Raw genomic sequence first — 12,272 nt, 5'->3', positions numbered from 1 at the left:
TTATTTTTTTATAAACTTCTTAATGAAAGAAGGATTTAATGTAAATACCAAATAAAATCACGAAAAACGACATTTTATGAGTAGAAAATCGCATTTAACATTGTAAATAATTTGAAAATCAAGAAATGTATTCAAATATTAATATCATAAAATTTCTTAGAAAAAGTGGTATAAAAAATACCATACAATTTATTGTACCAGAGAAATTTAAAGAAGTAGAACAATTAGATATTATACTTCATTTGTTGGACATTAATGTTACATTTTACATTGAATTCTATTTATCTCAATTAAAGAAAAACAAATCTAAACACCAAAAGTAAAATTTCACTTTGAAAATATCGATATATAGAAGAAACCATTTGGACAATAACACGAAGAAAAAAAACTAAGAAAACCGAAATATGCTTCCTTTGTTAGACAATTACTGTCATAAAATGCAGATGAGCGGCGGATATATCCGCCAAACATTTTATGTTAAAACTATGCTTATACAAGGGCACTATGGATGCGTAGTCATCGATTCTTAGTTCTAAATTGAGGAATGTAAACACATTTATTATTTAATAGTTGAGAAATTAACAAACAAAATGGAAAATGAGTTTTGCCCATATATTTGGTCATCCAAATCATAAGCATTTAAACTGACTGATTAATTTGAAAGAAAGTTCGTATCAATTTATAAGAAACCAAATGTTGAATACCCTAAATCATTGAAAATTAAAGAAATGGAAAGAAAATATAAGAGATAGTAAGGTTATTTTTAATCAATTATGTATTGATTTTTAAAATTTGTTGAAAATATTGCATGGAAACGATAGAAACATAATTATTTTTAACAATCTTGTTAATTTTCATTAATTCATTCAATAATTGTGGCTCATTTCTAGATTCAAAATCGATTGTTTTAAAGTGAAGTTAGTACTTATTAAGGAATTCCATGACAACGGTTGTATAAGAAATTACGCAACTTCATGATAATTGAAACAAATGAGATTTTAACGGGAATTTTTAATAACTTTAGTACTAAAGTATCAATTAAGTAAATTAATATATTTAGTCATGAATTTCTCAATTTCACACATAATTATTGAGTATTATTAGTATTGTAATTTCATCTTTAGATAGAATCAATAAGATCTTAAAATTGCAGTAAATATTGCAGACAATACAAACTACAAGAAGTGTTGAATACGTATAGAAAAGCAGTAGGTAGCCGAATGCCACCGAAAAGAAACCTAATTCCTCGCACAATAGATTTACACGATGTACCCTAACTCTATACAACAACAACAACTACAAAAAAAAGCGAAACAAATCACGCTTCACGATTTTCTACACCTCTGCTCTCGAAAACTGAAAATAAATTCCAGGTTGAACTAGAGATGAAGAAAAGAAAAACACAAAAAGATGAAACGAAAGCCCAATTTTCTTTTCCTTCCAGAACGGAGAATTAAAGCGTACAAATTGATTTCCATTGAGAAGCGTTCCAAACCAAATTAATTGCGTTATTAAAAATCTCCGCTGGAGCATGAAGGCATTTCTCTCTCTGTCTTTTTATCCCTCTTTAAGTTTATTTTTATTATCTTGTTTCTCTCTCTCTTTTAGACTGCGGGATACGTGTGGAAATGAGAAGGTCTTGTGCGGTGCCCCTGTACAAAACCGCAAATGAGTGAATAAGAAAGAGAGAGAAAAAGAGGGTATAGAATTCGTCGATACGGGGGGTCGCCCCGAAAAGCGTATTAGTTTCTTCCGAAGGGGGACGACGACAACGGAATGAAAGGAAGACGAGGATACAATGAGTGGGACACACACACAAAAAGAAAAACATGCCGAGGATATTAGGCATAAGGAGGGCGAACGTTGAAAATGTTGATGCTGGTCAGGTAGTGAGCGGCAGAGAGACACGAAGATGAGGGTGAATGTAGGAAAGAGAGAGACAGAGATAGCGAGTTTAATTGCGCTACCGATAATCTCCGGAAATTTGTAATTCAAATCTTTTATGTAATGGGATGGTGTACTCTGACCAACTGCTGTAGAACTTGTGAAAAATGTATACAATAAAAGTAAAGAAGGTACAATGCGTATAATAGGGGTTGAGGAAATTGTAAATCTAAAGAGGAACGAAGTTTACCTTAAGGATTAACATCGTTACTCCTATTATTGTTGGTTTTCTTTGTCGGATGCAATTACTGCTGAACAAAGTATCGGGTCATAATTTTGTAATCCTTGTTTTCCTTTACAATGTTGAAAAGAAGGGATTTATTTAAGTGTACTAATAGTGTAGTTGTAGCTGTTAAAGAAACCTTAGTCTATATTTTTTATTACTAAGTTAGAAAGTGAAAAATTGGTGTTAAAAATTCATAGTTTAAAAACGTAATAGTAGAAAACTATTAGTATTACAAACAAATATATTGAACACATTTGATTATGTATAGTTTTGGCTGCAATATGAATGTTTTTCTATAAAGTAATGGATTTTTAGTACTTGTGCAACTATAAATCTATATAGTTTCAGCTGTAAAGTAAAGTAAAGTCTTGTTATATATTTTTATATCCAATAGGTTTTAACATGAATTCTCATACGTTGTTCAAAATTGTTGCAAATTTGCAAAGAAAATTTTGTCAAACGAATATCTAAATGTAATCTGTTTGTTTTGGATTTGCGATTTCTTCGTGTTACTTTTCGTGTTTGCTTTCCGGAACAACGTGTATCTCTTCTTTTCTCGACTCGAAAGGGAAAAAAAAGATAATATTTGCGGCAAACAACGAGCGTTATTTTCGGGATTTTCCTTCTTTTATGTTTCTTCTGCGAAGTGCGAGAAAAAAGTAAAACAATAAAGAAGAAAAATGTAAATTTGCTCTGAAGATCAGAAAACCGTATGAAAACAGAAGGAAGAACCGGAAGAAGTTTAACGTAAACCGGGAACGTTTGATGTTGTTTGATGCGGCCTCTCTTATTTTTATTTTGCGTGTGTGCGTATTTCGATTCGGGAATGGAGAGAACATCTTAAGCATATTTTCATCCATCCCTAAGTGCAATTAAAATTAACGCAAATAAATGTGTGCGCGCTCGCTCTTTTCATCTCGCACTAAAAATAGTTTGCCGGCATTACAGAACAAAACAAAAAAAAAATCTTCTTTTCATGTCTTCTCGTCGTCATCGTTTGATGTCGGGAATATACATCTGTTTGCGGGGTTGGAAAGACCGGTTTCGGCGATTGCGGCTGGATACGAAGAGACTAAGACGACGACGACGGGGGGGTCCTTCCTCCTCCTCCTCCTTCTCATCCTCATCTCGACCGGTCCTCGTCTCTCCGGTCGGCTAGTCTTGATGTGTAAAACTTTAATAGTTTATAATTACCCTGCTCTCGGTCTCTCTCTCTCTTCCCCCCATATTTCTCTTCGCTCGACGATGAAGAGCGAAAGAGAAACGTCTCCTCATCTCTTACCATTCTTCACTTCACTCCTCTCTCTCTAACTCATTCCTGGTCCGATCGTCTCTCCTCTAGCCGACTTTAATGAAGCCCTAACATTCAACGCCAAAAATTCTTTGTAATCTATTATATCCATCGGCAATTGTTTAATACACCTACCAAAAAGTGGCGGGCGACTATAATTTCGGCCTCCGCTCTCCTTGAGACGATTCTTGTTTTTGCCTATCTCTTTCTTTCTTTTTCCATCATCATCATCAACATCATCTTCATCCTCTCCTCCGTCTCACTTCTCACCGTCTTTATTTCTTCTCCGCGCTTTAATTATAAACGCATTATGGCCGCGCGGTAGTTTGTAATTTACAGCATCATTTTCATCCGGCAACAATAAAGCCAACGAACATTCGTCGTCTCTCCTCCTTCATTCTCTCTACGTGAGTGCGCTCCTCTTTTTCTCATCATCATCATTACTTCTGCTCGTTTCTCCTGCCGCCGCCACAGGTTGCTGCGTCCTCGGGGCCTTCGGGTTATACAGGGTGCCAACGTTATCCGTCGCAATTATTTCCATCTGAAAACACAACAAGAAATTATTGTACAAATGTTCCCAATATTAACTAGTATTACTTACCAAGTTATTTGCGTTATGTTTAGTCTACACAGCTATCTTGTTATACAGGTACTAGTTTACTTGTTACTTCCCAAGTATTGAGTATGTCTTATTTTAAATCTTCTTAATTTAGACATACCTAGTAGTTTGTCTAGTTATAAATTTATTAAATATCTCTCATTTGAATAAATAATACTATTTTTGACATTTGACATTGACATTTCAATTGTATAAATTTGGTAAATATAAGTTTCGTTATCAAGGACTACTTGCTTATCACTTAGTACTTTCCTAACCAGGAATGGAAAAATGATATTGTTGTATATTAATACAAGAATCCCACAGAGAACAATTGCTGCTTTACAGAGAATTTTCTTAGTGATATTTCATTGGTTATGTATCTTTTTTTTTTGACTTTGACATATATGTCAATAAGTCAATAAATTGGATAGATTTTGAAAGGCTAAATTTGATCACGACTCAAACTAAAACTGTCACCCTGTATACCTATACCCATACCCATACATGAACACATACACCCATGTGGAAATAAGTGTATCTGCCTTTTTCGGTTTGTTTTTCTTTTTCAGTTGTATTGTTGTAGTAATGCTCTTTTCATCCTCCTCCTCCTTTGCGGTCACGGCGCGCATTAATAATCGGCTCGCCGATTGATTATTAATTAAGCTCAGACGACGACCGGCGGAAATTCGAAACGGCTACAGCTCTTGCTCACTCGGACGCATCAGTTACGAACGTGTCCATCTCGTTTCCTCTTTCATTCTCTTTCCATTGTGGTGGTGCGCGCTCTCGTATGAGAACACGATGCCGCCGCCGACCAAAACCATCCACAACCTACACTCGTATCCATTATAAGCTCATATTCACGACGGACGTGCCATAATTTCCGAAACGTCGAAGCTCGAATACAAATCACGATGAAAACAAACAAACAAACACATCTGAAAATATTATATACACACACATTTGCGTATCTTTTTTCCTACAGCCGAAAAAAAAAACACCCACACCCAAAGAAGAAGACGTCGTCGTCCGAAAAGGTGCCGCGATGCGTGTGCGCTTTTTATTTTCTTTTCGTGCATGAATTATGAACGATGGACACCTCTTTAAAATAAGGAACGGAATGCATACAATATCCGTGTGTGCGTGTACATATGATATTACCATTGTTTAAGTCTTGCACTCACTTATTATCTTCGGGGCGGCATCTGCCAAAGATGTAATTACCATTGTTTGGTAAGGAGCGTTGCTACTTCCATCGCCAACTTCCGATTAACACATCAATGGAAACAATCGAATACTGCTCGCTACTCACTTATTTTCTATGTGAATGTTCGTAATAACAAGTAACAAAAAATGTATTATTACCTATACTTATTAGTTTATCAATTGGAATCCAGCTTTTGACAAACAATACACTAAAAATTACAAACATGACAACATAAAAATAATACGTATCAATTAAATAGTTAAGTATATAAATGATTGATTTTGAAACATTTAAGAATTACATTTAGCAAATATTCTCTAATTAAGAAATATACATTTATAATAATATCACGAAATATTGAAATTTCTCGGAAACTTTCAAACGTTGGATCAAAAACTGTCAAACATAAATCTAATACATTCCTATTCATTTGTTACAGGCAACTTTATATGCTTCCAGGTTAATTAGATAATACTTATACAATTACATACGCCTACAATTACTTAATGACACTTTAAATCATTATATCACGTATAAAGCAATGCAATTAAGCTGTGTTGTCATAACTGAAATCTTATTCGAACTGTTGCAAATATGCAATTCCACCTTAAATTCTCTATCATTATAGGCGGCACTTTCGTAATTATTAATAGAAACATAAATGTAGCAATAACATTATGATAATTTGTTATACGCAATTAAAATTGATTTTTTTGATGGAACAAAATTAAATTTTGTTTCGAACTATAGGCAACTTAGTTTGCGTCATTTCGAATTTTTTTTACAAAACTTTCATAATTAGTGTTAATTTTCATTGCAAGTTAATAAATTCAATTTGCTTAAAAATTGATGCAATTTCTTCATCTTTATACCACTAGTTTATTAACAACCACTTATCAATTACAAATACATCTTCTTAACCACATGTGTAATTATTTCCAATAATATAATATTTGTATGTATATATGTATAAATTAATACAAAATTCTCCCCAGATATACTGTACAGCAATTTGCATATGTTTCTTCTTTTGTTTATCAATTTGTTTTTGTTTTTTTTTTACATATGTATAAATATATTATATACTTTTTGTACACAGAAATCACATAAAAATATCACGAATCGTAATTTAGAAGGGTATAAACAAAAAAATAATAAAATTAAAATAAATAAGACAAAGTAAAGACGCAGACGGAGAGGAAGTGTGGATGTGATATTGTACATGGATATTAGACATACGGTTGTTGCTTCGATCGTCAATGTTCTCGACGACCGTTAAGTGTGGTCCTTCTTATTCCTCTCCTTCTGCTTCTTCTTGAGTATTTTCGTTTTCTTGATCTTGCCGTCGCCGGCGTTGATCTTCTTGTAGATGTTACGCTTCACCTTGTACGAGGGATTCGCGGGCGCCGCCTTCTGGAAGTTGTGCACGCGGAAGGTACGCTTCTGACTGCTCGTCGAGGCCAGAAAACCACCGGGCACGCGACTCTTCTGGCTGAAGACCTGAGCGTTAGAGTTGCTCGCGTCCCAGGCCACGATCAGCTTCTCGTCATCCAACTTCTTATCGTTCTGATACTTGGCAATCATCTTCTTGCCATCCGGGTCTTTCACGAAACAGATCTCGGTCAGCTTGATGCTGCCGTCCGGTTCCGTTTTCTCCTTACTATTGTTGACCTTGCATTTGGCGCTCGTGTTCTGGATGTTCTTCGCGATGTGATTGACGGTCGACTGGCTCGAGTTGGGTCTGTGCTTCTCCTGGTTCTTGACGCGCGGTCGCATGTTCAGCGACTTCGAGGTCTTCAAGTTGTTGGTCCTCGCGGGACGACCGGACGTGGACGGTGTCACCAGCTCGGAGCAGCTCGGCTGCGGCGTAGACGACACTATCCCCGCAACAGCCAACTTGTCCTTCTTCAACTGCTTCATCTTCTTCGCGCCGAACTTGTTCAGCGATCGCGACTTCACGATCACAGATCGACTTCCGCCCACCTTGCCCTGCAGCAATAAACGACTTACCTTTACATCACTTTCAATCGTAAACCCCTTCCCAAGAACAACATCAACATTTGTGAAGAACGAAGAGAGTTTACAAAGCCCAAAATCACACATTAACTTCAAGAAATTCCATTAATAAAGCAATAAATTAATGAACAAAAAAAAATTTCTAACTACAGAATAATATGAAAAATTATCAAGTAATATAAGGATAGTGGAATTCACGAGGATGGTTTCCAAGGCCATAAATGTAATGAATACTAATTTGCAGAAACTTTGTAAACGCCCTTCGCAAAGATAACAGATGCACAAATAAAACATGTAATCAATGAAAAAAAAAATCTAAACGAAAAAAAAAAGGAAACATTATTTACTATCTTTCACACTTATTTTTATAATCATATAAGTATTATTACATTTACGATATTTTAATTAGTATATTTATATATTTGTATTTCTAATACTCACAAAAAAAATACTTGATATTTCTTTTCTCTCTTTTGTTTTTTTTTTGTTAGTAAACACATAATTTCTATATGCTTCATCATCATCATCAGTCGGTTAGAATAATAATAAATAAGTTTGATTTACAAATCTACGGTTCTTGGTCATCATCACAAACGTTCTCACCCTAAAGTATTGCTTAAAAGTACGTTCGTTATCCAACAGCAATTCTTCACTAAATCACATTTAATTTTTCATAATTTTAAAGATATAACAACAACAAACAAACAAAAAAATACTAACAAACGTGGCTCGAAATTTACAAAATTTTGGAATGACTATATATGTCTCTTTATATTTTTCTCATCCGATGGAAATATATAAATATTCTGGCAAGATTTCTTCCTTCTCGGTCGCTACTCTACTTTATACCGGCGGTCCCCCAATTCGCATATTGTTTATATGAACAAACGAAAAATATAAACAAGAACAGAAAATAATAGAACTTGGAAGACTACACACATGATCATCGTAAAGTTTACACACAAATTTCCTATCACATATACGTTGCAGTTTTGGTTACCCTTCTTCTATATGGAAAACGATAAATAAATATATATTTATATATAAAAAAAATAGGTGAAAATGAAAACAAAATAAGAAATTGAACGTGAGCGTGAAACAAAAAACAACAGCCAAAAACCCGAGCCCCAGAAATGAGGTGGCTGCGGGAGGCGGTGAAGGATGGTATTATGTTACGCAGCACTGCCGGATGCTGACGCTCCCGTCAACATCGTCGGCGTTGCTAGCGTTTTCGTTGTTGCGTACCTGAGCGACGTTCATGCTGCTCGAATGGTGGCTGACGGCGTGTCTGATTACCTTCGGTTTGCTCAGATCGCCCAATCCGCTGGCGCAGCGCACCCGAAGCCATTCCCTCAGTCCGTTCAGCGAATGGTACTCGGAGTGAGGCAGCCTCGTGTACGGATTCTGGTTGATCAAATCCAATATCGATATGCCAATCGCCCGACCAACCTTAAAACAAACCGTCAATTATATCAATAATTACCATGAAAGTCATTTGAAAAAGGGACATGTTGCAAATCTTTGCGTGGGCTTATTAAAAATGAATGTTATTTGGAATTGTGTAATCGCAGGAAGCAACTATGATGATGCAGTAATATAATACAATACCTCCTCGAACACATGAGGCGTGTACTTTGGAGGTACGAGCACATTGTGGATGGCCTTGGCGGTCTCCTTGATCGTAGGCGGAAGGACGTTAACCAAACGCCCGGTATTGTAATTGCACTCCAACGTATAACTTTGCACTAATCCCGTAAGTTTGAAGACGGCGACACGGCCGGAGCCCTCCTTGCTCATTCCATCTCGCTTATCCCTTAAAGAAAATACGACGCAATTGAATGCCACTAGTATAAAACGATAAATATGAGAAATCCATTACTTTAAGTACATGTTCCTCTCTGTGAAATTGCACGCGGTAAAATGAAAATTATGATTGTTGATGCTCATAAGCTTGGGCAACAGCATACACTTGACGTTGCAATCCACGTCGTCGAAATGGTTTCCGTACATGAAGATGCCCTTCTTCGAAGCGTGACCGTGCATGTCCACGTATAAGAACAGACCGGACGCGTCCGGGTTCTTGGTATCTCCGCCGAAGGAGTTGTTGCACTCCAGGAATTCGCCGCAGTGGCCGCACGATCCGGACTTCTCCTGAAGCTCCACCAGAGCTTTACACTTGCTGCACCAGGCTTCCTTCTTCGAATCGATGGTTATGTGAGACACTTCCGTCGAAAGCCCTTCCTCCCTCTCATCGTCCTCCTTCTCGAAACCGTAATGATAGTAACGGATCAGGGCTCGAGCCGCGCTGATCGTCGGATGATCCGTCACGTTCGGATTCAGATAGACGCGATTCAAATTTACGCCCCGCGTGTCCGTGCGATAGTGCCCGTTCACCACACCGTCCGGATTCAGACAGGGCACCAGCTTAAACACGTAATTCCTCCTCAGGACTATGGCCACAGTATCGTCTCTGGTCAACAGGAGATTCAGGAATCCGTTGAAGACGAAGCTGGACGGGGTTTCGCCGGGATGCACGCGTGCCGAAATAAAGATTACCTAAATCAATTTGAATTATTACTTACTTTATGATATATAATTATGCATTTACCTTCTTGTCGACGAATCTATACGGTCTGAGAGTATTCGGATCCGGAAAGAGATTGGTCAATCTCGTCTCGCGCTCCGAGCTGATGCCGTGGAACGAGGTGATCGTGATCAGATCCATCCTTCTGCCCTCCAGCGAGTCGCACACCCTCTCCCTGACATAGTAAATATCATCCTTCGAGTTGAGGTCGTCGTCCGCGCTGAACCTATTGTCAATTAGGGCCAGTTTCGACTGCAAGTCTGCATAGGAGTACGGATATGTGAAGGCAAGATAGAGCACGCTGTTCACATTCTCCGGCGCCTTGCACTTGAAGCTCAACGTGAACACGTTCTTCTCGTTCTAAGCAAAGGCAAATTAACAACACGTAACTTAACAACTCAACATTCCTGAAATTGTGTGTATGTTTGTTTGATACAAAGAGAGAGAGAGAGAGAAAAAGGGACAGACATAGATATAGAGAAAGAAGTGTGTTTACATTGAACGTCGGCTTGTCAATTATGCGCTCCCAGTGGCCTTTGCCCGGAAGAATCCTGAACACAGGTCCCATGCCCTGGCTGTAGAGCTTCGCCTGCTTGTTCAGATCTACGATGTTAAACTTTATCAGAGCGGAGGGTACAGTACCTAAAAGAAAACAGTTCAATGCAAACTTAAAAAAAGCTTCTCAACATCGACAATTACATAAAATCGAATACGTAAATATTTCCTATATTCGAATCAATACATATTATACTGTATATCGATTTTTAGCTCACTTAATATTAATACGCCGAATGTAAACTCATTAGCAACAACTGCGAGCTATCTTTGGCGTTCAACAAGAAAAATAAACGAGAATTTTATACCCTTGACACCGAAGTAAAACCAGGTCCTGTTCCCATTCTCGAATTCGGTCCCGGCGCAGTCCGGTTTCGTCCACAGGTTGAACTCGACATTCGGAATGTCTTGTTTCCCAGTGAATGATGACGAATTAATTTCTGAAAATGAAAAAAAAAACAAAAATTAATTTAATTCTGACTTTTTGATAACTTTTGGATTAATGTATTATTCATATTATAATAATCATGCAATTAACATAATAATGCAATTATTGAATTAGCAATTAATGGCGCTAATTAGAAAATAAGTCTTGCACAACTTAATACACAGATATATACAATATTCCTATTACCTTCTATTGAATAATAGTCACAATTACTCAAACATTTCTAATTGGCAATTAGAAAAATTCCAATAGACACTTACATAATATAGAAATTGTTTATAAAGTGCAACTTATGTAATATTGTACTTACTATTTTCAGGTGTTCCAACATATTCCACCCTGCAAAGGTTGGCAGAGTCGAAATTGGAATAGAAATGGAACCCGGCACACTCATATCCATCCATCACTCAATGCTGGCTGTTGATCATTGGGAGGACTGCAAATGGCAAAACAAGAGACAAAAATGAGGTGATTAGAGGTGATTACATGTAATTTGAAGGCACCAGGGGAGAGTAGGGAAAAAAAAACGGTGAATATTCAACACAGACCAATTTGAATTGTCAGTTGGAAACAGTCAGTCAGACAGGCCAGGAAAACAAAATATGCTGTAGAGGTCGACTTTGACTCTCTCGTGCATCGAAGGTGCGCTAATTGTTTTGTTTTGTATAATCAGCTGATTTTGTTTTTGAATCCTGCTGCAGCCACTTTCCTAGACGGAATCGAAGAAAACTGCGCTGCGATGTAGATAGACTCTTACGCCTTCGTGTTTTCCCCATTGATTTCCATGGCCGCGACGCCCTCGTCACGTAATTCCCCATCTATATTTAGAGCTGGAAAACTTACCATTTCCTTTTTCGCCGCCGAAACGCAGCATAGCTTCTTTCTCACTCGCAAAAAAACAATACGCAAACTTTTCCGTAGATCACTTTCACTTTTTTGACACCTTCCAATAGGCGACTTTGTTTTACTTATAAGAAAAACAGACACCGAACTTACTGTGCTGCGTTGCATATATCGATTCCAAGTAACTTCATTGCTATTTTTATAGTCACCAGCAGTTGCTGCTTATGCATCCAACAATACATTTTCACAGCAATTTCCTGGAATTAAACTAAATTACGATTTATGTTTTATTTAAATTTACTATAATCATTACTGTGATTAAAGAAAATTTAGAATAAGTGGCTAAAATTACGTATTTCCAAAAGAATTAAACCGAATACAAATACAATTTGGTTGCCTATAAGCCAACTGTCAGATCACTTTGTTATTATTTATAATCTTAACCTAAAATTTGCTTGTAACTAATTTATGTGGAGATAAGTGGATTATAGTAATTAAGGAAAATGAACGGTTTTATGGCTGAAGGATTTATGGATTTTACCAGGATTTGCCGGATA

At 36.9% G+C, this 12,272-nt stretch overlaps 1 protein-coding gene across 2 annotated transcripts; it reads right to left on the bottom strand.

Annotated features, from left to right (window-relative positions):
• Nucleotides 1–6,128: 6,128 nt before the first annotated feature.
• Nucleotides 6,129–11,917, bottom strand: LOC108557141 (cytosolic carboxypeptidase-like protein 5). 2 transcript variants are annotated; one of them, XM_017913546.1, is made up of 9 exons: nt 11,716–11,917; nt 11,183–11,308; nt 10,733–10,864; nt 10,366–10,511; nt 9,894–10,229; nt 9,165–9,841; nt 8,894–9,098; nt 8,531–8,734; nt 6,129–7,258 (listed from the first exon to the last, which is right to left on the bottom strand). In XM_017913546.1, the coding sequence occupies exons 2-9, from the start codon at nt 11,274–11,276 to the stop codon at nt 6,545–6,547; spliced, it is 2,508 nt and encodes an 835-aa protein (XP_017769035.1). In that variant the 5' UTR covers nt 11,277–11,308; nt 11,716–11,917; the 3' UTR covers nt 6,129–6,544. The 2 variants fall into 2 exon arrangements, with proteins under 2 accessions (XP_017769035.1, XP_017769036.1); XM_017913547.1 differs by lacking the exon at nt 11,716–11,917 and adding an exon at nt 11,421–11,679.
• Between the last annotated feature and the right edge of the window lie 355 nt (nt 11,918–12,272).

Source organism: Nicrophorus vespilloides, unplaced genomic scaffold, assembly GCF_001412225.1.
Source record: "Nicrophorus vespilloides isolate i.1.1-1 unplaced genomic scaffold, Nicve_v1.0, whole genome shotgun sequence".
Classification (NCBI taxonomy): domain Eukaryota; kingdom Metazoa; phylum Arthropoda; class Insecta; order Coleoptera; family Silphidae; genus Nicrophorus; species Nicrophorus vespilloides.
This window is presented reverse-complemented; position numbering and strand designations above follow the sequence as displayed.